This window comes from Benincasa hispida, chromosome 2 (genome assembly GCF_009727055.1).
Source record: "Benincasa hispida cultivar B227 chromosome 2, ASM972705v1, whole genome shotgun sequence".
Lineage (NCBI taxonomy): Eukaryota > Viridiplantae > Streptophyta > Magnoliopsida > Cucurbitales > Cucurbitaceae > Benincasa > Benincasa hispida.
This window is the reverse complement of record NC_052350.1, coordinates 12708122-12733791: the sequence shown is the minus strand read 5'-3', so window position 1 is coordinate 12733791 and position 25670 is coordinate 12708122. Positions and strand designations below refer to the sequence as shown.

The window sequence follows — 25670 nt, the reverse complement described above, 5'->3', positions numbered from 1 at the left end:
CCAAAATCAATAACTTAACTTTCCCACTATTACTCTCAATCCAAAAGAATAAACATCTAACAACTTACAAAACTTACCAACCTTCACCAATTTTCTACAAAACAAAATGGTATCTAGCTTGATGGTCAATGCCTCAAAACTTCTAAACCTTGAATCTAAGTTTCAAACCAAAGAGAAGTTACTAATTTAACCCAAAATCAAAGGGGTGAACTTCACCGCCCAAATTATAAGGAAAACTAAGACCTACCCAAGGTTTTCCTCAAAATTTCGGCAAAGATCGGGACAATGGTGGCCAATGGCGCGTCGAATTGTGGCTTCCATAGATAGGCAGCGTGTGTTGCGGTCGGACAGCATAAATTGTTAGGCTAGCGGCTGGTAGTGAGGGTCTTGCATAAGGAGGGTTTGCGAGAGTGAGAGAGAAAGGAGATTTCTAGTTTACAAATTTTATTCAGCAGCGATTACATATAAACCAAAGCTTCAAACAACGATCCAACCGTTCAAAATGAAACTCTATATGTCTCAAATAGACTGACCAAATTTGAGCACGATCCAACTGTTCAAACTCTGGTAATCGACAATTTTGTGGAAGCTGTCGCTGAAAAACCAAATTACTTTCTCTCCAATTTTTTACCTATTTTCTCTCATTTAATTTCGAAAAAAATCTCAATTCTTTTATTTTTTTTCCAAGTTTTGAAAAGATAAATAAAATATTTTATCACAATATCTCCAAAATCTTCAAAGATTCTATTAAATTTAGAAATCAATTAACTTTTCAAATTATTTTAATTTAGGCTTCAAAAACCAAAATTAAAGGACATAAAATCCATCAATTTGATACAAAATAAATCCTTCCAAATATTTAAATCAATTCAAAACCAAATGAAATTAATTATCCGTTTTAATTTTTTTTTTTAAGTTGGCCCTAAAATCCAAAATCAAAGGGAAGCAAAAATCAACATTTTCAAGACAATCAGTTCAAATATCTAATCAATTAAATTCAATTTAACCAATCAAAGTTTTTTAATTATTTTAATTTAACCCCAATTTTTCAAATGAAAGAAAAATTTAAACTCAATAATTTTAGATAATTAACTTAAATTTTCCTGAAATTTGAGTTGTTACACCATCAGTCTAGAGGTGGAAGGTTGTACTAAAATTTAACTGAATTCTTAATGCTACCTGAAGGCTTTTCCAAAAACTGGAAGTAAAACGAGGGTCCCTGTCGGACACAATTGACACTGACACACTATAACCTTACTACCTCTTTCATGTAAAATTGAGCCCACACACTCACCGAATACGTAAGCTTCCTTGGAACGAAATGTGCCACCTTAGTGAGCATGTTCACTACAACCCACGTGACTAAAAAGCCTTTCGCTGACTTGGGCAAACCCATAATGAAATCCATGGATACACTCTCCGACTTCCATTCTGGCACATTCAATGGCTGTAGTTAGCCTGTTGGCTTCTGCTTTGAGGCCTTCACCTGTTGATAGACTAAACATTTGCTGACATAGTCAACTATCTCCCTTTTTCATATCGGACCACCAGTAATACCCCTTCAAATCTCAATACATTTTGGTACTGTCTGGATGTATCGAGAATGGGGAGTTGTGAGTTTCTGCTAACAATTTTCCCTTTAGGCCATCATCTGCAAGTACACGTAACTGTCCCTAATACAGAAGACCCTGGTGCAAAAATACTGAAAATTCACTGACTTGGCTTGACCTTGACCTGACGATATTTCTAAACAAGGTTGGTCGTACCGTCCTGTTGGGCTAGTTGTGAGGTGACTTCCCCTGTTGCCATTGTAATCTCTGCCCGCTCTAGGTCATTACACAATCGAACCTGTTTAGTTATCAAGGTAGTCGAGTGAGTAGTCTTCCTGCTGAGCGCATGAGCCACCACATTCGCGTTGCCAGGGTGTCAGAGAATCTCACAGTCGTAATCCTTTACTAACTTGAGCCACTTGCACTGTCTCGTGTTTAACTCTTTTTGGGTGAAGAAGTATTTTAAACTCTTATGGTCGGTGGAAATTTGCATCCTTTTCCCATACAAATAGTGCCTTTAGATATTCAGGGCAAAAACCACTGTTGCCAGTTCCAAGTCATGAGTAGAATAGTTTCACTCATGGTTCTTCAACTAACGGGAGGCATAGGCAACCACTCTACCGTGTTGCATAAGCACACAACCCAAACCCTTCTTAGAAGCATCACTATATATCACAAAACTCATGGAGCCATCAGGTACTATAAGAACTGATACTGAAACCAACTTCTTTTAAAGTTCTGAAAATTGTCCTCACGAGCTTTGCTCCAAACAAATGGAGCTCCCTTCATGGTTAATTGGGTCAATGGGGTGGCTATGCTAGAGAAGTTCTCTACAAACCTACGATAAAAACCAACCAACCCCAGGAAACTGCATACCTGGTTGACTGTTGTGGGGTAGGGCTAATCATGACGACCTCAATCTTTGTTGGATTCGCAAAAACCTCATCCTTCGACACCACGTGTCCAAGAAAGAACACCTCACGTAGCTAGAACTCACACTTTGAAAATTTTGCATACAACTTATTTTCCCTTAGCATTTCGAGAACTTTCCGAAGATGTTCCTCGTGCTCCGGCTTTGTCTTAGAATGGACCAAGATATCATCAATGAAAACGATTACAAAGGTGTCAAGGAAATCCTCGAACACTCTGTTCATCAACATGAACACCGCCGGATCATTGGTAAAACCAAATGACATTACAATGAACTCGTAATGTTCATATAGCTATAATGAAATGCCTCTTCGGGATATCATTGTCTCTCACGCTCAGTTGGTGGTAACCTGGTCGTAGGTCAACCTTGGAGAAGATTGTAGCTTCCTGTAACTGATCAAACAGATCATCGATTATAAAAAGCAAATATTTATTTTTGATGGTTACTTCATTCAACTCCCTATAGTCTATGCATAAGCGTAACGACCCATCATTTTTCTTTATTAACAACACTGGTACACCTCGGGGGATACATTGGGTTGTATGAACCCTTTATCAAACAATTCTTGCAATTGGACCTTAAGTTCTTTCAATTCAGTTGGAGAAATTATGTACGGAGCTTTGGATATGAGAATGGTGCCTGGCTCTAACTCGATCGCAAAATCATTCTCTCTGTGTGGAGGCAAACTTGAAAGTTCCTCTAGAAACACATAAAGGTATTCTATCACAATTGGTTATGAGGTTAAGGCAATCTCAGTTTCTCTAGTGTCAACTACGTTAGCCAAGATACTCGAGGTACCTTAATTAAGTAACCTCTTAGCCCTCACCATTAAAATCACTTTAGGCATGACACGATCCTGACCCCCTTTGAACTTAAAACTAGCTTCCCTAAGAGAACTAACAGACACCTTCTTCTGAGAATAGTCTATGCTGGCATGATTGGCAGGCAACCAGTCAATGCCAAAATCACATCAATGTCTCGCATGCCAACAAAATTAAAGTTACATCAATGGTGCGGTCTGCTATTTCTAACTGACATGCTTTTATCTCTTCACTTGTTATCATAATTTCTCCTAATGGAGTAGACACCGATAAAACATAACCCAAAAGCTCTAAATCTAGCATAAGATGCTTTATAAACAATGACGAAATGAAAGAATGAAACGATCGAGAGTCAGATAACACCAAATCTTAGTGGCCCAAGATTGGGAATGTACTTGTCACTACTGTTCTATACTGCTCAGCCTCTCGAAAGTTCGTGCCATAAACTCGACCCTACTACTATTGTCAGCTTGAACTTCCCTAGTATGAATTCGGGGATTGACCCTCCGCACTTCCAGAACCACTTTGTTGGATTAACACCAGCACACAGCGGAAGGGAACAGGATCCATAAGCACTCTAATTGATTAATTTTGGCTTAAAAGAAACATTCTAAAACAGAGTATAATGGGTTTCGATGACATACCTTGACCGAACCGTTGAAATCTCTATTTCCAAATGCAAAATCCTCAAAATCCTTGTGTAGACCACCACGAGATCTTCCCTACTATCCTCTTGGTGCTCTAGATTGAGTTGTGAGACTCAAAATAAGTTGGAATCAAATGGAATATGGAGAAAACTCACTGAATGAACCCATTGAAGAACACCTTTTTCATTCGAATTTTTCAGCAAAAAATCAATCGGTTCATCAATCAATTCTTCACTCCAATCTTTTCAATATATTGCCGACTATCATGCTATCATGCAAAGAGATGTGTTGCATGAGATGCAACTCATGCTTGGAGTAAATCAAAGAAGAGGTGGGTTCCTAGTGAGCAAGTTGAAGATGAACTTGAAAAACCCATTTTTCAAGTTTGTGTGATTTTTCAATTTCCAAAAATCCAAAATTGATTTTAAAATAATATTTTATTTCTAAAATAAAATTTTAATTTTACAAATTAATTTTCTAATAAAATTAATAAGTAATTATTTAAACAATTTAAATATTTTAATTAATTTAATATCCAATATTAAATTAATTTTTACACAAATTCATCTTCATATATTTAAATCATATTTAAATATATTTTCTCTAATTCTGTTTGATTGTCATTTGAACATTTCAGATTAACTTATCACACTACCCTAGAGCTCATCAATTTCTGAGCTAGTAGGGACCTCATGGACCTACAGATGATGGGCTCCAACGATCCAAGATTAATCGGCTAAACTCATTAGACCGATCTAACCCCCATTCATTAACTAATGGGTCACTTCACTAAAACCCATAGTTAAACTTTCCTCACTGTAGATATATTATGTCCACTCGATATAACCATGATTAGTAAGTTAACCCTTCACAGGTTGTTCGTAATAACGGCTGGGTCAAATCTCTGTTTAAGTCCCATAATTAGCACTCAAGGGGACAACCTTTCTACTATCCCTAAAAGCGGGTAGGAGTGAATTCCCTCTTCCAACCCATATCCCCAGCTATCTATCCGGTCTTACCCCTAAAATGGCAGTTTTATTTAGCCGGCACTGTTGAGCCAACCATCACCTATGCAAATCTAAGGGCAATCTCGAATAAACAGAAGTTCATAGTTAGCTCGGGATTAAGGTCAAGTTACCTAGGTCATCGCTTTGAAATAGTCAGTCTTAAACAGTAAACAGCGTTATAAAGTAAGAGTAACTCATTTTGTGGTCCGATNAAAAGCGGGTAGGAGTGAATTCCCTCTTCCAACCCATATCCCCAGCTATCTATCCGGTCTTACCCCTAAAATGGCAGTTTTATTTAGCCGACACTGTTGAGCCAACCATCACCTATGCAAATCTATGGGCAATCTCGAATAAACAGGAGTTCATAGTTAGCTCGGGATTAAGGTCAAGTTACCTAGGTCATTGCTTTGAAATAGTCAGTCTTAAACAGTAAACAGCGTTATAAAGTACGAGTAACTCATTTTGTGGTCCGATCTTGTATAGACTCTTTTGCACAAGGACACCCCCATTTCTCATGTCCAACATGAACGAACCAGGATCACTTCGTTTGTAGCACTTTACAACTCCTTGTAACAACTATAGAGCATGTCACATCCAATAGTGTTACCAGAATAAGGTACCCAACTTTATCCATGTACTATAGATCATTCTGACTATTTACTCGAACCTGATCTACCTTTATGTCTCCACATAAAGTTCAAGTACTCATCCAATAGTTAAGAGACTTTTAGATTTATTGAATTTCTATTCAAGAAATAGATCTATTTAATAACATCTTTTTTGAATTTTCAGAATAAGTTCCATTGTTTACATACCACGAGTTTTAGGACATAAAACCCAACAAGCTCCCACTTGGACTAAAACTCCAATTGTAACGTATACATCCAATATATAAGACTGAGTTTCTGAGTTTTATAGAGAAATACAATAAATTAGGGCATCTCATACCCATATTTTACCATTCGGTATCTCTATACCTGATACTTCTCCCATTTACCTTAGCTATCTGGTATTCCTAGTCCTACTAGGTAATTCTCAAACACTTTAGCCAAGAGAATTATTGTAAGCATTGTTAGATATATAATAGGCTTTTAATAAAAGTATAAGGGGATTGCATCTTAATCTCAATAATGGCCAGGAAACACACTTTCCTCCTACTATATTAAGGTACTCTCAACTTTTTGAGCAAGATGCATCTGACCTGTCTCAACAACTCTTTGTTAAGAGTCAGATCTATAAATTTTTAAACTCTCTATACTTTGATCTTAGCCATTTAAATATCTGAATATTTACAAATGGCTTTTAACAATTTGATTCTTAACAGAGGTTCCTTGAACAAACATAATTTTTGAAAATGAACATTTCATTTTCCAAAAATATATACAATTTGTTCTAAAAGATTTACATTAATACTTAACAGCAAGTAACAACTACTCCCACTAGATGAGCTGAGCAAATGGTCCTAGGGTCAAGTTAGCTCAGTTACCTTTCTGTGCTCTCTACTTGACAAGATAGTGAGGGCAGTGTCTCATTTAGTGCCATTTTTAGTTGTAGTGGAAACATTTTCCTTTTGCAGCATTATCTTTGCCTTTCTATCCAGTAGGCTTCTTCTTCCCTTTCGCTTTACCCTTCTTCACAAAAATACTCTTACTCTTCAAAGAGGAGGCAACTTCAGGCTTGGAGGATATTCCTCACTTCTCGGCAGTAGTAACATTTCCTTCTGACACCAGACCTTTGTTTTCAACATTGTCTAGTAAGTCTGTAGCTCATTCAGTAGGGTAGTCAAGTTGTATTCGATTTTATTCTTTAATGCATTCAGAATTGCATAAAACTCTTCAGAAGATATTCTAGAATAAAACCAACTTGACTTCTCTCGTCCATGATAACACCGTTTACTTCTGCCATATTAAAGTGGACCATCATGTCCAGGACATGTTTACGAACATTTGTCCCAACTTTCATGCGACTGTTGTAAACGTACTTAATGGTATCCCTCACGGAGATTCCATAATCTCTTTGGCAATACTCATATTCTCATACTTATTTTATCAACATGTCAGATACGCTGGTGAGGATATAAGCACGGGCTATATCATTAGCCCTGACCCATCTGTCATATACATCCCGAACATTTTGGTTTGTGTTAGAGCTAGGAATGGGAGGATAATCCTCAATTAAGACAAACCGTAAATTGTCTCACAAGTATCGTGTTCAAATTTGATTTCTAATTCACATACTTATCTCCACTGAATTTATCTGATGCCAACACTTGTATTAATGAACTCATCACTCTAAAATTTAAATCCAATCAAGTTTTAGCAGTTTTATTAATTTACCCAAGATTATTCTATTGCAACAATACTACATCAAGACATTTTTGACTAAATACTTCCCCCAGAGTAACTCATATTCGGATAGTCATTTAGGTACCGCTTTTGGTAAGACATTATTAACACTTAATAATTTTGTAAGTGTAGAACCACCATTTTCGAATTTTATAGAACGGTATGAGTATCACTCCGAAATGGAAAACAATACCCGAGACGAAACTATAAAACCCTATTCATTTTACTGAAGCCTGGGTTGTTATGAATCCTATGTTACAACCCTCTGTAGGGATAGCCGTCGTTAAACGATTAGCAAAGTGTCGCTTAAAGCTAACCAACAGGCGCAACATAGGAATCTCACGGTTCAAACTAATGGAGGAGACCGCAGGATATTTTGACACATTTCCTTCACCCGCTTATTATAAACTACTTCCTCCATTCACCTTGATATTGACACATACATCCGCTTTCCAAAGGGAGGTCACTCCCAGGGTGACACGAAGCGTCGTATGAATCTCACGGTGTGAACTATATGGAGACGTGGCAGTTGAAATCATACGCTGGATTTCTGTTCGAACAACTTTCCCTTATTCACCAAAACTAAATTTAAGCTAAAAATACTCTCTAAAGGGAGGTCACTCCTAGGATGACACGAAGTACCGCTTAAATCCAGACTATGAACTCTTAGGGACGCAAGAGCTAAGAATAACAAACAACGTATTTTATTAATCTTCCGCTGAAGGTTTCTAATAACTCTATCATATATAAGTTATTCACTACCACTGAAGTGTTCTAATGTTTGGGTAACTACATACTTAGGTTCTTTTCCGACTAGTTAAAAATAACCCTAAGTCTATGTGGTTTAATCCCATGCATAACTCTTATAAATGGACTTAAACCTATGATGTATGGTGATAAACGCTTTTATTACCTCACATCGCTCATGAATACTCATAAAACTAGTTACAAACGCTAAATTATTCGGCCATAATCCCCAGGTAGGAGTTGTCCGTAGACCGTCAACTTAAATACCACCAACCTTCGACAAGATTATTTACCGGTTGAGTTTGTAACCCTAGTTTTTACAAGTTTAACGACTATTTTACTAATAAAACAAGTGGTTAACCTACGTAAGCATGCAATTGTTCTTTGTTATAGATTTTAAATGTCTAACCCAATTTTATAACAATTTATAAAACTTTAGACATGCTAAACATCCACAAACATACAGGAATTGAATATATAATATAACATTTATATTAAATACAAGAAACCTAACATGCATACTATAATATCATAACAAATTATAACATACTTTCAATGCATGGTGCATTGCTTTTCTATGGTGGGATTTTAAATCTAAATGGCATACTATATGCACTACCAAGATTATTTAATTATAACATACATCCAATGCATAAATAATTAAACACATATTGATATGGTTTTAGTTTTAGCAAAAAACAAGCAAACCAAAAGCCTAATTATTACAAAAATAGCTTCAAACACGCTCGAACCGCTCAAAATCGCTTGAACCGGACCCAAACCATCTGCAATCGGACCAGTAGAGACTGAACTAGACCAACCACGAACCATTTGAAGCTGAACCAGACCAGACCTCAAGAAGAACCGACCAAACTGGCTTATCTTGCTCTTGCCCAAAATCTCGCCAAGTCCGACCGTTTAGCAATGACGACCATCATTATGAGTTTGACTTGATCATTTAGCAACCAACGCCTATCATTTAACAAAGCTAATAAGATCATGTAGAATTTCCTTATATCGTTATAGTGTCATCGTCTAGCGTCATGAGGATGCTACCAGTCGATTATTGTCAAACACTATCACAATAGCTCCATGTTTAGCACATACAATTTAATCTACACACAATCGTTTAGCTCCCAATGTTTAACGTCGCATCTTGATTGTGTAGCGTGCGCCCGAGGTAAGTGATCGCCTAGTGTTATCGCATAGCAATCGATGCATCGCCCAGCTATCGCTCAAAGGTAAAAAAATCGCTTAATGCTATTGCCTTAACATTTCAACGCACGCTTAGTTGCCGTGCATAAGTAAACGATCGTTTAATGCTATCTCTTAGCATTTGAACGCATCACTTAGATAACGCATATAGACCTAGACCGATCGCTTATTGCCATCGCATAGCAATCTTAACACATCGCTTAGCTCCAATCAGATAAACGATCGTGGTAAGCGATCGCTCAGCACCACTCGCAATAGCTCTTCGCCGCATCGCTTAGCTCACCTGTAGCTACACAATCGTGTAGTGCCATCACATAGTAAAATAACGCATCGCTTAACTCCAGAGGTAGAACGATCGTCTAGTGCACAACACCTAAACAATTAACGCCCGAAGCTACACGATCGTTTAGCTTTCCTTCACATCATCTAATGCATGAAGCTAAAGCAAATCGCTTAGCTACCAAAGCTCGATGACGATATGAACAGAGGTTGATCGTCTGGAATCTGAAACTCGGCTTCTTCGCTTGTTTCTTTCGAAATACAACTTAATTTCAACTCTAATGACTCCAAATAAATTACAGACTCTTGAGTAGATCACTACAAGATCTTCCCTACTATCCTCTTGGTGCTCTAGATTGAGTTGTGGGACTCAAAATCAATTGGAATCAAAGGGAATATGGAGAAAACTCACTAAATGAACCCACTAAAGAACACCTTTTCATTCCGAATTTTTCAGCAAAAATTCAATCGGTTTCATCAATCAATTCTTCACTCCAATCTCTTCAATATATTGCAGACTATCATGCAAAGAGATGTGTTGCATGGGATGCAGCTCATGCTTCAAGTAAATCAAATAAAAGATGGTGGGTTCCTAGTGAGCAAGTTGAATATGAACATAAAAAACCCACTTTTCAAGTTTTGTGTGATTTTCAATTTCCAAAAATCCAAAATTGATTTTAAAATAATATTTTATTTATAAAATTAAATTTTAATTTTACAATTAATTTCAATATTAATTTTCCAATAAATTATAAAAATAATTTATTAAGCAATTTAAATAATTTATATTAATTTAATATCCAATATTAAATTAAATTTTACACAACTTCATCTTCATATATTTAAATTCATATTTAAATATATTTTCTCCAATTTTGTCTGATTTCTAATTTGAACATTTCAAATTAACTTATCACACTACTCTATAGTTAATCCATTTCCGAGCTAGTAGGGGGACCTCATGTACCTACGGATCATGGGCCTCCAACGATCAAAGATTAATTGGGTAAACTAATTAGACCGATCTAACCTCATTCATTAACTAATGGGTCACTCCACTAAATCCCATAGATGAACTCCCCTCACTGTAGATATATTATGTCCACTCGATATAACCATGATTAGTAAGTTGAAGGTTGTTCGTACCCCTGAAATTATCTCTTGTTCCTTAAGTCCCCTCTGATCCCCTAATGAACAATTATTTTGTGATCCAATCACAAAACTGAGACCCTCTCATGCTAAATGAGAGGGTGGGATCCCTTGTTCAAGCCCTAGAATCAACATTTAAGGGAACAACCTCTCTACTACCCCTAAAAGTGGGTAGGAGTGAATTCCCTCTTGCACCCTATGTCCACAGCAATCTATCAAGTCTTACCCCTGAAATGACAGTTTTATTGAGCTGGTGCTGTTGAGCCAATCCTCACCTATGCAAATATAAGGACAATCCCGAATAAACAAAAGTTCATATTTAGCTCAGGATTAAGGTCGAGTTACCTAAGTCGTCGCTTTGAAAATAGTTAGTCTTAAACAGTAAACAACGTTATAAAGTAAGAGTGCCTCATTTCGTGGTCTGATCTTGTACAAACTCTTTTGCATAAGGACACCCCCACTCTTCATGTCCAACATGAACGAATTAGGATCACTTCAATTGTAGCACTTTACAACTCCCTGTAACAACTACAGAGCATGCCACATCCAATAATGTTACTAGAATAAGGTACCCGACCTTATCCATGTACTATAGATCATTCTGACTACTTACTCAAACTCGATCCACCTTTATGTCTCCACATAAAGTTCAAGTACTCATCCAATAGTCAAGGGACTTTTAGGTTTATTGGATTTCTATTCAAGAAATAGATTTATTAAATAACACCTTTATTGAATTTCCAGAATAAGTTCCATTGTTTACATACCACGAGTTTTAAGACATAAAACCCAACACACTTTTAGGGCATTGGTCGGCTGCATGCTCTGCCTGCTTACACCTGAAGCAAGTCCCTGTACTAATTAGACAACATCCCTAATGACGCTTCCTACACGACTTGCACACAAATCGATCCCTCCAGACTCCTCTCGAACTAATAGCTTACTGCTCGATATGCCCTAGCGATCTATCTGTGCTTTAAACCTTCTGCGGAGGCTCTAGTGCTTCCTGCTCAGCTTTTCTCTTTTGACCCGGGGCAGGTTCTGCCGACAAGGACTTCAAGAATTCTAGCCCCAATGGATAGCCTACTCGTGCTACCGCTCGAAACACTGTTGCATAGGTGGAAGGCTCTAAAGCTTGCATAATATGTCGCACCCCGTCTCGAAGCCCCTGCCCAAATATTTCAACCCTCTTCGCTTTAATGGACACGAGGTCAGGAGCAAAGCAAGCCAATCTGTCAAACCCCTCTTCGTACTCCTCCACTGTCATGGTCCCCTGCTTCGGGTTCATAAACTCAACCTGCTTCTCGTAGAATCGCTCTTTGAATTGGTCTTATGTTGCTTGGCTCCATTAGTTTCTATCATTCTTTCAGCTGAGTGCCACCAACGCTTGGCATTATCAACAAAAACAAAGGCATCACACTGCAATTTTTGCTCTTCTAGGCACTTAATGTACTAGAAAATCCCTACCATAGTGGACAACCACAACTCTGCTTTAGTGGGGTCTTTCAGGGACCCATTAAACGTTTGAGGATCATACTTCTCGAAGTCCCATAGATATTCGACCTCCAAGGAAGGACCTGCCACAGCCTGATCCGGTACCCTGTCTTGATTATGAATTTGTGGTGTCGGGCCGCGGTATTGGGTTTTATGTCCTAAAAACTCGCAGTTTGTATAATAATAAACATTTTCTATAATCAATATACTTGTTATTGATTTCATAAATTGTACGAAAGTCTAAATCCAATAAACTAAGACCCATGACTATTGTATGAGTACTTGAACTTTATGTGGAGACATAAGGGTGGATCGGGTTCGAGTAAATAGTTAAAATGATTTATGGTACATGAATGAGGTTGGGTACCTTATTATGGTAACACGTGTGGATGCGACCTACGATAACGGGCAAAAATGCACGTTATTACAACGCAAAGATATAAAACAATGAAGGATTGTGACGGTAAAAATATATAAAATTGCGTCCAAAAGCATTAAGTTTATAACATTGCGATCGCATGCGTCCATCACATTAAAGCAGCTAACTTATGTATTTTGTGCAGAAAAATGCGTTGGCGCAAAGCGGAATTGCGATACAAGGAAATTAATGTCCGAGCGCATCAAGAGATTGTGACCTAAAGGTTATGCGATCGTTTGCATTTGTGAAAATCGGCTTAAGAAGGTGGCTGCATAAGAGTCGACACATCAAGGTGAAAGCTTAATAAATCACGATGGGACATAAAGCTGATGACGGTCAATTCCAAATTAAGTTGACAAGCCATTAACGACATACTGTAACAAGTACACTTAACTTTTTGGTGACAATTATTCGGCGCATCAGACAGAGAATTAATGACATCTCATTAGTGCAATCATCTGGGAGAAAAAGCTCTTTACCCTGAAGCTCTATAAATACCAAAGGCCACCTTCGTTAAAGGAGTTCGTTCAGTTTGGAGAATTCAGTTCCACGACTCAGAATATATAGTTCTTTTTCACCATAGATAGTTGTAGTATGTAATTTCTATACTTAGAAGGCGGAAGTGAGTGAAGGGAGAATACGCCGAAAGATCATCCTGGTTAACTCAGAATAGTGCCGGGAAGCGTAAAAAACAGAGATAGGGCCAACTCTTACGGAAGCAAGAACATCTTTTGGGCAGAGTAGAGAAAACTCAGTGTAAAAGCCTTGAGAAGCAAGATATTGCTACCAGGCTCTCTATTCTTATTTTCCATTGTCACTTTGTATTCTGAACTTATTTATAAAATGGAAATTGCATGTCCATATCTGTACACTCTCTTTACATTATGCATGATTAGCTAAACTGTTGAATGTGTTGAGAAGCACTTAGCTAGCATAACCTGAGATCTTCACTTTATGCGATCATCTGGTATTATGTATGTATCATTCGTCCTTTAGAGATACTCGGGAGGGTAGTCTAAGGATAGAATATAGGCTCAGGAGAGTCAGATTAGAGACACATAATCAAGAGATAGAAGCTTAGGAATAAGTTCTGTTTGCTATTAACGCATCGCATGCACCCTAGAGATAAGATATGATTGTATGCTGTCACCTTGTACCCATGTGCATCATTCCTCATCGCATAGGCAAGAAGTAGAGACTTAGGAATAAGTCATATCGATATCATCGTATACATCGCATGCGTCATAAAACTAGAAGCTATCGCATTTGCATTGGACAATGAATTATCATCGCATGTGTGTAGCATGATCGCATAGCTTGAACGCAATCTCAGGAAGCGCTAGCTAAAGACCTTCTCAACCTGTTTACCGCATATTCATTTTATCTCTCGCATTATTAACTCTTTTCTCAATTCCGCCGCATAAACTTTACACCTTAAACAACAAACCAACCAACGCATTGATTTATTTGTTACCGCAAAGTAAGCGAAAAGTACCATCACATACTGTTTTCTTAGTCCCTGTGTTCGACCCTGAGTTTACCAGGAAACTTAGTAGAATTTACACTTGGGTCTTGCTAAGAAAACTTGCATGCACAACGCATATTCCACCATCACATTCTACACCATTATTTCATCACATTAACCATGCATCAACCTACTCTGTAGTTGTTACAAAAAGTTGTAAAGTGCTACATACGATGTGATCCTAATTCGTACATGTTACGACATGAGGAGTGAGGGCGTCCTATGCAATGAGTTTTCATAAAATCGGGACCAAGAAATAAGTCACTCTTACTTTATAACATTGTTTATTGTTTAAGACAGACTTTTTTACCTAGATGACCTAGGTAACTCGATCTTAATCCATAGCTAACTATGAACTCTTGTTTATTCGAGATTGCCCTTAGATTTGCATAGTTGAGGGTTGGCTCAACAACGTTAGCTCAATAACACTCCCATTTTAGAGATAAGACCAGATAGATAGCTGGGGATATAGGGTGCAAGACGGAGTTCACGCCTACCCGATTTAGGGATAGGAGAAATGTTCTTCTCTCAAGTACTGAATCCAGGTCTTGAACAAGGGGCCCCACCCTCTCACTGGGCTGAGAGAGTTTGGTTTAGAGATTGGATCACAAACCAGTTGTTCATTAGAGGATCAGTAGGTACTTGAGGAATAAGACGTAATCTTGGGGGTAAAATAGATATTTGACCCAGTCGTTATTACGAACAATATGTGAAGGATCAACTTGCTGATTATGATTAAATCATGTGGACATAATATATCTATAGTGAGGGGAGTGCAACTATGGGCTTTAGTGGTGTGGCCCATTAGTTAACAAATGAAGATTAATTTGGTCTAATGAGTTTAGACAATTAATCTCGGATCATTAGAGTCCATGATCTATAGGTCCACAAGGTCCCCCTACTAGCTCGTAATGGATTAGCTCTAGAATAACGTGATAAGTTAATTTGAAATGTTCAAATTAGAATTAAGGGAATTAGTAATTATATGAGATATAATTACGTGTTTAATTTAAGGATTAAAAGGAATAGGAGAATATATATATTTAAATATGATTTAAATATATAAAGATGGATATACGTTAAAATTAATTTAATATTTGATATTAAATTAATGTTTTATTTAAAAATTAGTTTATGAAATTAATTAAAATTTTCATTTTTAAAATAAAAATAGATTTAATAAAATCAAATTTTGATTTTTTGAAATAAAATTGAAAAAGGAAAAGAAAACAAAACACTTAAATGGAAAATGAAGATTTTTTATTATCCACCTTTTGAAGTAGCTCACTCAAGAAGCAATATATTTGCCTTGTCTTCTCCAAGCATGAGCTGCAACTCATGCAACTCACTCCTTTACATGTTTATCTGCAATATAATGAAAAGATTGGAGTGAAAATCAAGCATCTAATTTATAGAGATTTTGAGAGAAAATTTGGTTTGAAGAAAGAGTTTTTCAACTAATTTTTTGCAGTTAGCATTTCTCCTTCTACCTTTGATTCAAGCTTGTTTTGAGTCCCATAAATCAATCTAGAGCACCAAGAGAATAGTAGGGAAGATCTTGAGGTGGTCTACAACAAGATTTTGAGAAGATAGCAACTGGTGAAGGAGCTTTGAAGAAGTTTTACAAGAGGTATATCTTGAAACTCACCTTTTTCTACAAAAGCATGCTTTATATTTTGCCAAAAATAATGAATTTGAGTGCTTAGATGATCCTTGTGCTTCTACTACTGTTGATACAATCCTACACGCGAGGGGTGGCACCTGCTGCAAATGTGCATGTTGAGCTATTTGCTGGGTCACAATGTCCCTTGGCTGCCCACCACAGCTTGCGTGATGACATTCCCGATTGCTGCAACCATGGCAATGTACTCCGCCGAAATCTCTGAGGGTGATGGTTCTGATAGGGCACGGTTGAATTTCGAGGTCCACTTCTTGGTCTAACCCTTTACCAGGTTGACCCAAAAGGGTTAAGAGGCGGTGGGTTTCGTGTCTCTGAGCTTTGCACCCCAGGGTATTGTACATCAGGGTTCTGCTCCCCAATGACATTCTTACCTCGACTGCCCCTTCCTCTAGTTTGTGGTGCCATAACCTGATAACCACACAGAACTCTTTAATAAATGCTTGTAGGGAAACCCATCAGATACGACTACACAACAGGTAAAGTTTCATGCATAATTTCCTAAAGGACTTTAAGGGACATACCTGGTGATGACGAGAGATCCGTTTGTGGGCCATAAGGGACATTTTGGACTTACGATGTAAGTTAGTTTACATAATCTAAAACTCAGGCTTTGATCCAACTGTAACGACCCAACATTTTTTATTGAGCTCCTAGGATGCTACTTGGTGCATGCATAGGCTTGAAAACCAATTTCTCAAGGAAAAAAAAAAGAATTTAAATTAAAGAGTAAAACTTTTAATTCATTACACAGGCTCAATACCTGAAAACAGTTCGGGTAACCTTGACCCAAATTTTAAAAAATAAATAACAATTGAACCAATTAATAGATGAAATAAAGAAATGTTCATAAATTATAAAGTGCTAGACTCTTAAATCATACCCTATCAAACAGAACTTAAGTGCAAAAGTGACAACCTATTCAATTGGCCGGTTCATGGATCCTTCCTGTCGTTCGCCGGTCTATCCTTATTTTTACCTGAAAATAAAATTAAAAAAAAAAACATAAAAGGAAAAGGATGAGTATTTAAATATACCCAATAAGCGACCCACTAGGTGAATTGTTAGCCTTCCTATCGATACTCGAGTGCACTAGGCATAAGCATAAAAAGTGAACCCGAAGGGCACAGTCATAAGCATGAATGGTGATCTCAAGGGATCCCTGTAACATAGGCATAAAGGGTGAACCCGAAGGCTCACAACATGCGAGGTGCGTGGCTCGATGAGACCTCTAACAACCACTGTCAGTCTAACCTAGGCATGACTTACAAACATAATCTTAGGTCAGCTTAATAGCTTACAAGTCGGTCATAAATTTCATCCATCTTCATATACCGCAACATTTACATAGCATAAACATAAGCGTCGATAACCCCCTCAACAGTACAACATAACAAGTCATAATAGTTCATTCAAACAAACAAAATCATGTTTTTCAGTGTAATCACATAATTATCAATAAATTGGGTTCGAGAGCGAATCGGTAGTGAAACACTTACCTCAAGTTTAGACACAAAATCCACTTCAAGTACACCAACCACCAAGTTTCATACACTTTGAGTCGAATCCTAAAGCACCACCCAAATTGAATTTTAACACTTAACTTCAGATTCTAAATCATAATTTTATTCTACATAAATTTAAACCACTCACCCAACACGTAGTTTATTATAAAACCACCACAACACTTCAATTAAGCAACCTAAATCGAATCTCTACTAAGTTGGACAACGTGCTAAAACAAAATCTCAAATTCCTGAATTCAACCTCAAAATTTTTGGGTGAATTAGTTTTGGCCAAAATTTAAACCAATATTAATGGGCATTCCAAAAACCCAAAGCTTACTAAATCACAGAATCTTGGTGACTGGCATAACTGAGTAAGAACGACGTCTGGCTTGGTTTTGACATCTTTTGATTGCAAGCGACATGCGCTGGTTTTAGATCGACGCCGACAAGGAGACTGACTTTGGATCGACGGTGATAGGCACTGGCCGCTAACGCGAACGAACAACGACGAGGGCTGGGTTGGTGTGCTACTGACCAAGGCACGAATGGTAGTGAGCTTCGTTCGGAAGCAGTCATCGGTGTAGTGTGCGTGCGTCTGTCGTCCAGAAGCCGTACTCGGGTGGGACAAGGAGAAGAAAAGGGGGGCACCATCACAAATAAGGAAGGGGAAATAATTTGCTTCCTTTTTTTGTCTTTGCTTTGCACATAAATCGAGGCCAACCTAATATACAATAAAAAAAAGTTCTCTTTAAACCCTAACTTCCCTCTTTTTCCTCAATTAAAAAAAAAGAAATAATAACAACTCCTCACATAGCGCGCACACACACATATATTTCAACAAAATCCTCAATTTCTCCCAAGATAAAGCAAATTGAGTTTATCCTAAAATTTTGGGACGTCACAAGACCATTTAGGTTATCACTTAAACGCAATCCACCTGTATGTCTCTGCATACATGTTTAAGCTACAAAATATAATCTTAGATGTTAGTTTATTGGTTTATGAGTTAATGCTACTAAATGTCAAATAAAATATCTCATATTTTGTTAAATTAATAAAATGTTTGTACATTACAATTACAAACTGCATAACCCACGAGATTTAGGGTATCAACCCCAACACACGAAATTTTCTAGACGTTATGATAGGGTGATTTCTAGCCCTTATATGCTTGAGGTTGGCCTCGATCTCGACATCGATCCAGATTATCTTCTATAGTGTGTATGGTGTACTTGGATGTGTTTGGACGGTGAAAATATTGTTCGCTAATGTGCTTTGGGTCGGCGTCGATCGACCCTTGTGAAATTTTAGTTATAACTTCGCACCCCATTAATAATTTCGAGCCTCAACGTCAGACTTGACTCTTCACCTCAAATTGATCTCCTTGGCCTTAGTTTGATGTCCTTTGCCTTGACAATGGTAGCCTTGATCTCGGACTCATCCTCGACATTGGTAGCCTTGGCCTTGGACTCGACCTAAGTCGTCTTGAACTCGACTTCCACTCTCTAACACATTGGTTCCTTTGATTTTGGTCATAGGGATTCGATTCATCCATGGCTTTTGTCTTTAAAATTTCTTATTTATCATGATTTATGGGAACTAGGCCATTATAGCTTTTATTTCTTTAATTTGCATTGGTAGATTACTCTTGTCTCCATAAACGACGCCAACTATTGATGTCAAATTTTGGCTAAGGGAAAGCGCTAATAACCTTCATGCGACATCAAGAGTAAATTTGTAATATGGGGAAGAAAGGACCTACAAAATAAATAAAAAAAAAAGGTTCCATTGCCTATGTCAGTAAGAGAATTATGAAATAGAAAGAGACTTGGAATTTTAAGTTACCTCATATGGAGTTATATGATGTATTTTATAGGTTTCAATTCTTCTTCTATTCCTTGTTTGATTAGGCTTTTTTGGGCCGACTGTTCCTGGATTCTCTTGGGTCAAGGCTAACCAGTCCAACATTCTTACTCGCGCTTTTAGGATTCCATCCCTTTTTGGCTAAGCTTATGCTAGGCTTATCAACCCTGGGCCCTTATTGATGGCTAGTCGAGGCTGACTAGGCCCATCTTTCCTTTGACCTTGCTCTTTTTCTTCTTCGTTTATTGTTCGTTGACCATTTTACCCTTGATTCCATAATCGACCCACGACATCGTTTTTTTCAATTTTAGTCCCTATAACTTTCAATTGTCTAAAATTTAGTCCCTATACTTTCAAAAATCTTAAATTTAATCCCTCCAAGTTTTTTTTTTAAAAAAAATTATCAAATTAGTCAAATAATAATAATAATATCCATACAAGAAAATACATAAATGTGAATACATTTTGGCAATTGATGGTAAAAATACTATATATAACAAAAGTTAAAAAAAAAAATCCACAACAAACTAGTAGTGGAGACTAAATTCAAGATTTATTGAAAATATAATAACTAAAATTTAATAAAATTCAAAAATCAAACAAAAAGAGTATTTAACCAAATTTAACAAAAACAATCCATCAAGGTTGTAAAATTGAAAATAATTGAAAAATTAATCATGCAGATATACAGTTATGGTAAAATTTTAGAATTGAGGAGTGGGGGTTTTGAGTGTATAGAACGAACCAATAGGATATTATTGGGAGAAATATATGATAATAAGTTAAAGAGTGTAATAATTGATCAGTAACAGCGAGATGCACACGTGGCGACCGCAGATATATGGATTAGGCTAATCCTATGGAAGAGGAAAGCCGAAGGCGAAGAGAGGCATATTATTTGTTTTTCCTATTTTTTTTAAAAGAAAAAGGGAAAGAAAAAGGGAAAATTGGTAGAGGCCTCGAGGTGGGGGATCGCCGGGAGGGAAGCAGAGGGATAAAACCCAAAAGCAGGCGCGAGCCCCGCTAACATTTTTAGTTTTTGGCTTCTAAAATTTTTTGAAACCCCGCTTCTTCTCCCCGCCCTCTACTAGATTTCATTTGCCACTTCCTCAAAACTAACCCAATTTTCCCGATCCCATCTCTGTTTCTCTTTCCATCTACGCGCTTTCACTTTCCAAACCCCTTCTCTTCCTTCTGCTACTAATTCCCCTTCTTTCTTCCCCCACCCTTTCTAGGGTTTCTCCCCAATTCACAATCCCCTTCCACTCTCAGCCCTCTACTCTTCTCTACCTACAATTCCCAGGTTTTGTCTTCTTTCCAACTTCTATGGCGTCTCTGAACATAGAGGACAAGAAAGCAGGTGACGGAGCTCCTGTCGGGGAGAAAAAGAAACTCGAAGGGAAGCAAGACAGCAAGGATGAAGATGCTTCCCGAGGCCGGAAGCTGGAAAAAGAAAAGACTGACATAGCTGATAAAGAGGAAGCTACTAGCGAAGAGGTAAATGGTGATGCTAAACCCGGTGAGAGTAAGGAGGATGAGGAGGATAAAGCTGACCCGGAAATTCAAGAAGAAGGTGAGGAACAGGGCACTGCTGAAAATGATGAAGCCGAAGAAACAAATTCTGACAAGAAAGAGGAAGAAAGCGCAGAGGAGGACGATAAAGGTGACAACGAGGTTGAAACTGAAGGCGAAGGTGAAGAGGAAGAAAGCGAGGTTTCGAAGAAGGGATCAAAGGTCGATGCTAAGAAGGATAGAAATGCGTCTGTGAAATCAAGAAAAAATTCTGCAGAAAAGAAAGGAAAAAAAGATTCCAGTTTGAAGGAGCCGGTCACCCCAACCATTGAGAGGCCAGCCAGGGAGAGAAAGACAGTTGAGCGGTATTCCGTGCCATCGCCAGGGAGGTTGGGAAGGTCTTCTGCAAGCAAAACTCTCTCAATTGAAAAGGTATGTTGGTGAGTTCACTGTATGTTACGTTTACTTGGGTCTCTTTCTTTCTTCTTTCTTTCTTTCTTTCTTTCTTTTTTTTCCATATTTTAAATTGCGCTTCTTTTTTTCTCAGGGCCGCGGCACTACGCTGAAGGATATTCCGAACGGTATTTCTTGATTGCTGTGTAATATTTTCCATCGAAATTCATACAAATGTTCTTAGTTCTTTTGTTATTGATGTGGGCTAGAACTATCAAGTGCACACTGACATTTGCTATCATAATTTAGATTGTCTCTTACTTTGTTTTTAATGTTGGTTCGGATGTATTTCTTGTTCAATTCATTATTGGAATGTTCTGTCTGTTGAATTGTATTATGCGTTTAACGTCAGGCCTCCAATGTGGCTTCTTCTAATGGTCTTCATGACATCGTTGCTATATTTCTCCAGTCTTTTATCTCACATTGCTTGAAGCTGGATTTTCAACTGCCAGCTGGAAAATTATCTGTAGAGGTGAAAGTGCTTAGAAATTAGAAACTGTCATGATAAGCCACCATAGCTCTGTCAAATTGTCAAATTCAATTAGATCATTGGTCAATATATTCAGGGTTTTCATGCATTAGAAGATATAGTGTGGTTGGCTGTTTTGTGAATGCAAAATCGGTCCAGTTGTCATTAGATCAATAAAAATCCTGATAAATTATGTATCTAAGGGGAAAATTTTTCACCACTGACATGATTTCCTCATATTCTTCAGAGGTCAAAAACTGTTTTTCTTTCTTTATTTTCTTTCTTTTTTTTTTTTTTTTTTTCTTTTTTTTTTAATTAATTAATTAATTAATTTAAATTTAAATTTATTTATTTAATTTATATTTTTTATTTAATAAAATGAATTTGGACATCTGCTCTCTTAATCCTCAGTTGAACTTAACTGTTCGTTTAACTTGGAGGAAGAATTTAAGATGCATATTAAAATGAAATGTGTTGACTTGTTGGTGTTCGTATGCTTTTATTCAGTTCAGAGCATTGTGTATCTTGTATGTTAAAAATGATGGAGTGGTTCATCCATATTAAAATGAAAATGTGTTGACTGTTAGTGTTCGTGTGCTTTTATTCAGTTCAAAGCATTGTGTATCTTGTATGTTTGTTCCCATGTTTTACAAGTCTTATCATGCCCGAGTCTTATCTTGTGAGAATCTATCTTGCTTGGAGTGAATTGTTTACTGATGTGAAGGATGTTAAACCTACTGCTGTTGTGGATGCTCTTGTAGACCTATTTTAACTTTTTGACTATACCCTTTCTAATTAGCTAACGGTAAAAACTATTTCAGTGGCTTTCAAATTGTCAAAGAGAAAAGCTGATGACAATCTGCAACTACTTCATACAATTCTGTTTGGAAAGAAAGCAAAGGTGATAAAAATTATTTTTGATTTGGTGTAGCTAGTAGCTACCCTGGTTCAATTAACAATAGATATTCATACTGTTTTTAATTTATTGGCTGGCTTGTAGTGATCATTTTATGTGTATTGGAATGCCTATTTTACGCAGGCTCAAACCTTGAAAAGGAATATAAGCCAGTTTTCGGGTTATGTTTGGGTAGAGAATGAGGTATTTCATTATCCAACTTTCTACTGCCTTTTTTTATTAGTAAAAGCCTTTAGTGATTGTCTAATGTGTATCAACTGAGTTGTAACATGAGCTAAGTGAAAATATAGTCTTGTTTTCTAATTTTGCAGCCGTGTATGTATTTACTTGATGGTTCATGTGTTCTTGGCAGGAAAAACAAAGGACGAAGGTAAAGGAGAAGCTTGATAAGTGTGTGAAAGAAAAATTGGTGGATTTTTGTGACGTGTTAAATATCCCAATAAATAAAGCTAGTGTAAAGAAGGCAAGAATTTATGAGCCAAAATATCTATAGCATGTGTTGGATTTATTTGTTCTGCCTCGAACTTACTTCTTCAGTCCTATGTTTTCAGGAGGAGCTCTCAGCAAAGTTGTTAGAATTTTTGGAGTCACCACATGCTACAACTGATGTTTTGCTGGCTGACAAGGAGCAGGTTTTATTCAATCATTGTTGTATTGAGTATCATCAATTGTTACACTTCTAAAATCTTGTTGTCTGTTTGCATTTCAGAAAGTCAAAAAGCGACGGAGGGCCAGTTCAGGCAAGACAGTTGGTTCTGGAGAATCTGCAGAAGTGCCTGCTAAGGTATTCATTCTTTAGTATTGTAGGGCATGTTTGGCTTTTAGGAGTATGTAGGCCCCATAACTTTGATGTTCAGGGCCTGCTAGTTTGTGTCTAACCTTCGTCTTTCTGTTATTAACAACTTTTTGTTACTTTCCTCTAGAAACAAAAATCTCAGCCTACAAAGAAGAGAAAACATACCTCGGAGGTTGAGGAAGAAGAAGAGGATAAAGTTGAAACCTCAAATGAGAAGGATGATTCCCATGATAAAGAAGATGACGATGATGATGCAACTGCCTCAAAAGAAGAAATTGATGAAAAAGATAAATCAGATGAGGATGATAAGACACTGGAAAAAATGCCTAGTCCAAAAAAGTCATCTAAGAAGGCTGGAAAAGATGATTCTGGTTCTAAATCTGTTGAAAAATCTTCTTCAAAGAAAGCAGCTGTAAAATCTGCTAAAGAAGCTGCAAAATCAACAAAGAAATCATCTAATTCGACTTCAAAAAAGGATGCTGTCAAATCTGCTGCCTCACCATCAAAGCCAAAGGGCACGCCAAAAAAGCAAAAAGTGGAGGAAAAGAAGCCCGTGAAGGAAAAACCTTCAGGCAAGAAACAAACAAGCAAAGCCCCTGCAAAGATTTCTGTGGAAGAACAAGGTAAATTACCTTCCTACTAATTGTTTCACTTTTATCTTTTGGGGTCATTCAATTCGTAGGCTTTTTTATTTATATTTATTTTTTAGGAGGGGTTATAGCATTTTTCAATAATTTTGAAAGCAGTTGTGAATTTGAGCTTTATTATTCACTTTTGAAAGGCTTAAACCCTATTGGATATAATGCTTTATTTACAAGATCTTTACTAGTGCTCACCCAAAAGGTTGGGTGGCAGAAGGTCACAGTCTCTCTTGTAAAAGGGACAGTTACCTAGCAGTAGTACACCGTTATCTTTCTACACTATTTTACGAGAATTGTTTACCTTTATTCTTCTACACAGTTTTTTGGACTCTTAGATTACAGCAGAAACACTGGCTCATGGTTATCTTTCTGTGATATTAGGTAAGGGAAAAAGTAGCAAGAAAGTTAAGAAAGAACCCAGTAGGGAGGAGATGCATGAAGTTGTAGTTAATATTCTGAAGCAAGTTGATTTCAATACTGTAAGTACAAAAATTTGGTCTTATGGGATTCGTTATGAATGGTTAGAAATAATGCTCCTTTTTATCCTTACTTCCCTTTATCTGTTATGTGCAGGCAACTTTGTCTGACATTCTCAGGCAACTTGGTATGTATTCCCTTGTTATACGCACACATGCACACGATTTTTGGCATATTCATGAAAGAATTGCCTGTTATTATGCTGACTTGGCAATTGTTTGTAATAGGTACCCACTTCGGTGTGGATTTAATGCATAGGAAAGCAGAGGTGAAGGATATTATCACAGATGTGATAAATAACATGAGTGATGAAGAAGAGGAAGCTGATGATGGTGGTGATGATACGGACAAAGATGAGGACAAGGATGAGGATGCTTAACTTGTTTAATGTATCCTTACTTTTCTATAGCCCTGGCAGAAGATGATAGAACACATTCCTGAATGATCATCACTTCATGATCTCCATCAGCAGTTTGAATGTTACAGTAAATGTTTAGATATCTCTGGCACGGTCTGTATAATGTACCATATAGATTTAACATTTTTGTATGGTAACTTGTTAGCCTAGTCCCATTTTTTCCCTTTCCCCACAAACTAATTGTATTTTAGGCCCCCCTCCCTAGACAAGTAGTTAGATGATTACGTCTTAATGGAACAAGGTTTAAAATATTAGATTGCAAAGCTGATTATGATGAATTCCTCTATCTTGGTTGCACTTGATCATCCTACAATTGACGTTAATGTATATGCTTTTTCTAATAATCAGGGTTGAAGGAGATGGAATTTGTCTTATGCTCTTAAACCTTATGTCACGACTCAGAAAATGTTATTCTGTGTAGCTGGCAATGGCATGCACATTCTTACATACTGAAAATTTTATTCAGGCTTGCCTAACAATTTATTTTGGCGGGTTATAGGCGGTGCTAAATATACTAACTTTTTTTGCAGAGTAACAAATTCGAATCAAAATTTTATTACTTGCTGAAATGTTTAATTTGAGCTTTATGACTTCTGTGGAGGCCAAAGCAGCATGGTTGTCCATGGATATCCCCTTGCTGTGCGTGTCACCATCAGCTCCGGTAGGAAACTCATAGTGGACTGTATGGCGGAGGGTGCTGTCTTGTGGAGGTTGAAGCAAACTGTTCCATTGATCGGAACATATTGGAGATATTACAAAGCCTGAACCCGACACACTTTGTCTTGGCAAACTGGTTTTTGACATCCCCGGC

The 25670-nt window shown here is 37.3% G+C and overlaps 1 protein-coding gene across 1 annotated transcript; it reads left to right on the top strand.

The window, feature by feature from the left end:
- Window positions 1-20100: 20100 nt before the first annotated feature.
- LOC120070864 (protein DEK-like) lies at window positions 20101-25156 on the top strand. Its single transcript, XM_039022756.1, has 11 exons — window positions 20101-21121; window positions 21237-21270; window positions 22433-22512; window positions 22651-22710; window positions 22880-22990; window positions 23079-23159; window positions 23237-23311; window positions 23451-23946; window positions 24346-24443; window positions 24538-24568; window positions 24669-25156. The coding sequence occupies exons 1-11, from the start codon at window positions 20504-20506 to the stop codon at window positions 24818-24820; spliced, it is 1836 nt and encodes a 611-aa protein (XP_038878684.1). The 5' UTR covers window positions 20101-20503; the 3' UTR covers window positions 24821-25156.
- The last annotated feature ends 514 nt before the right edge of the window (window positions 25157-25670 follow it).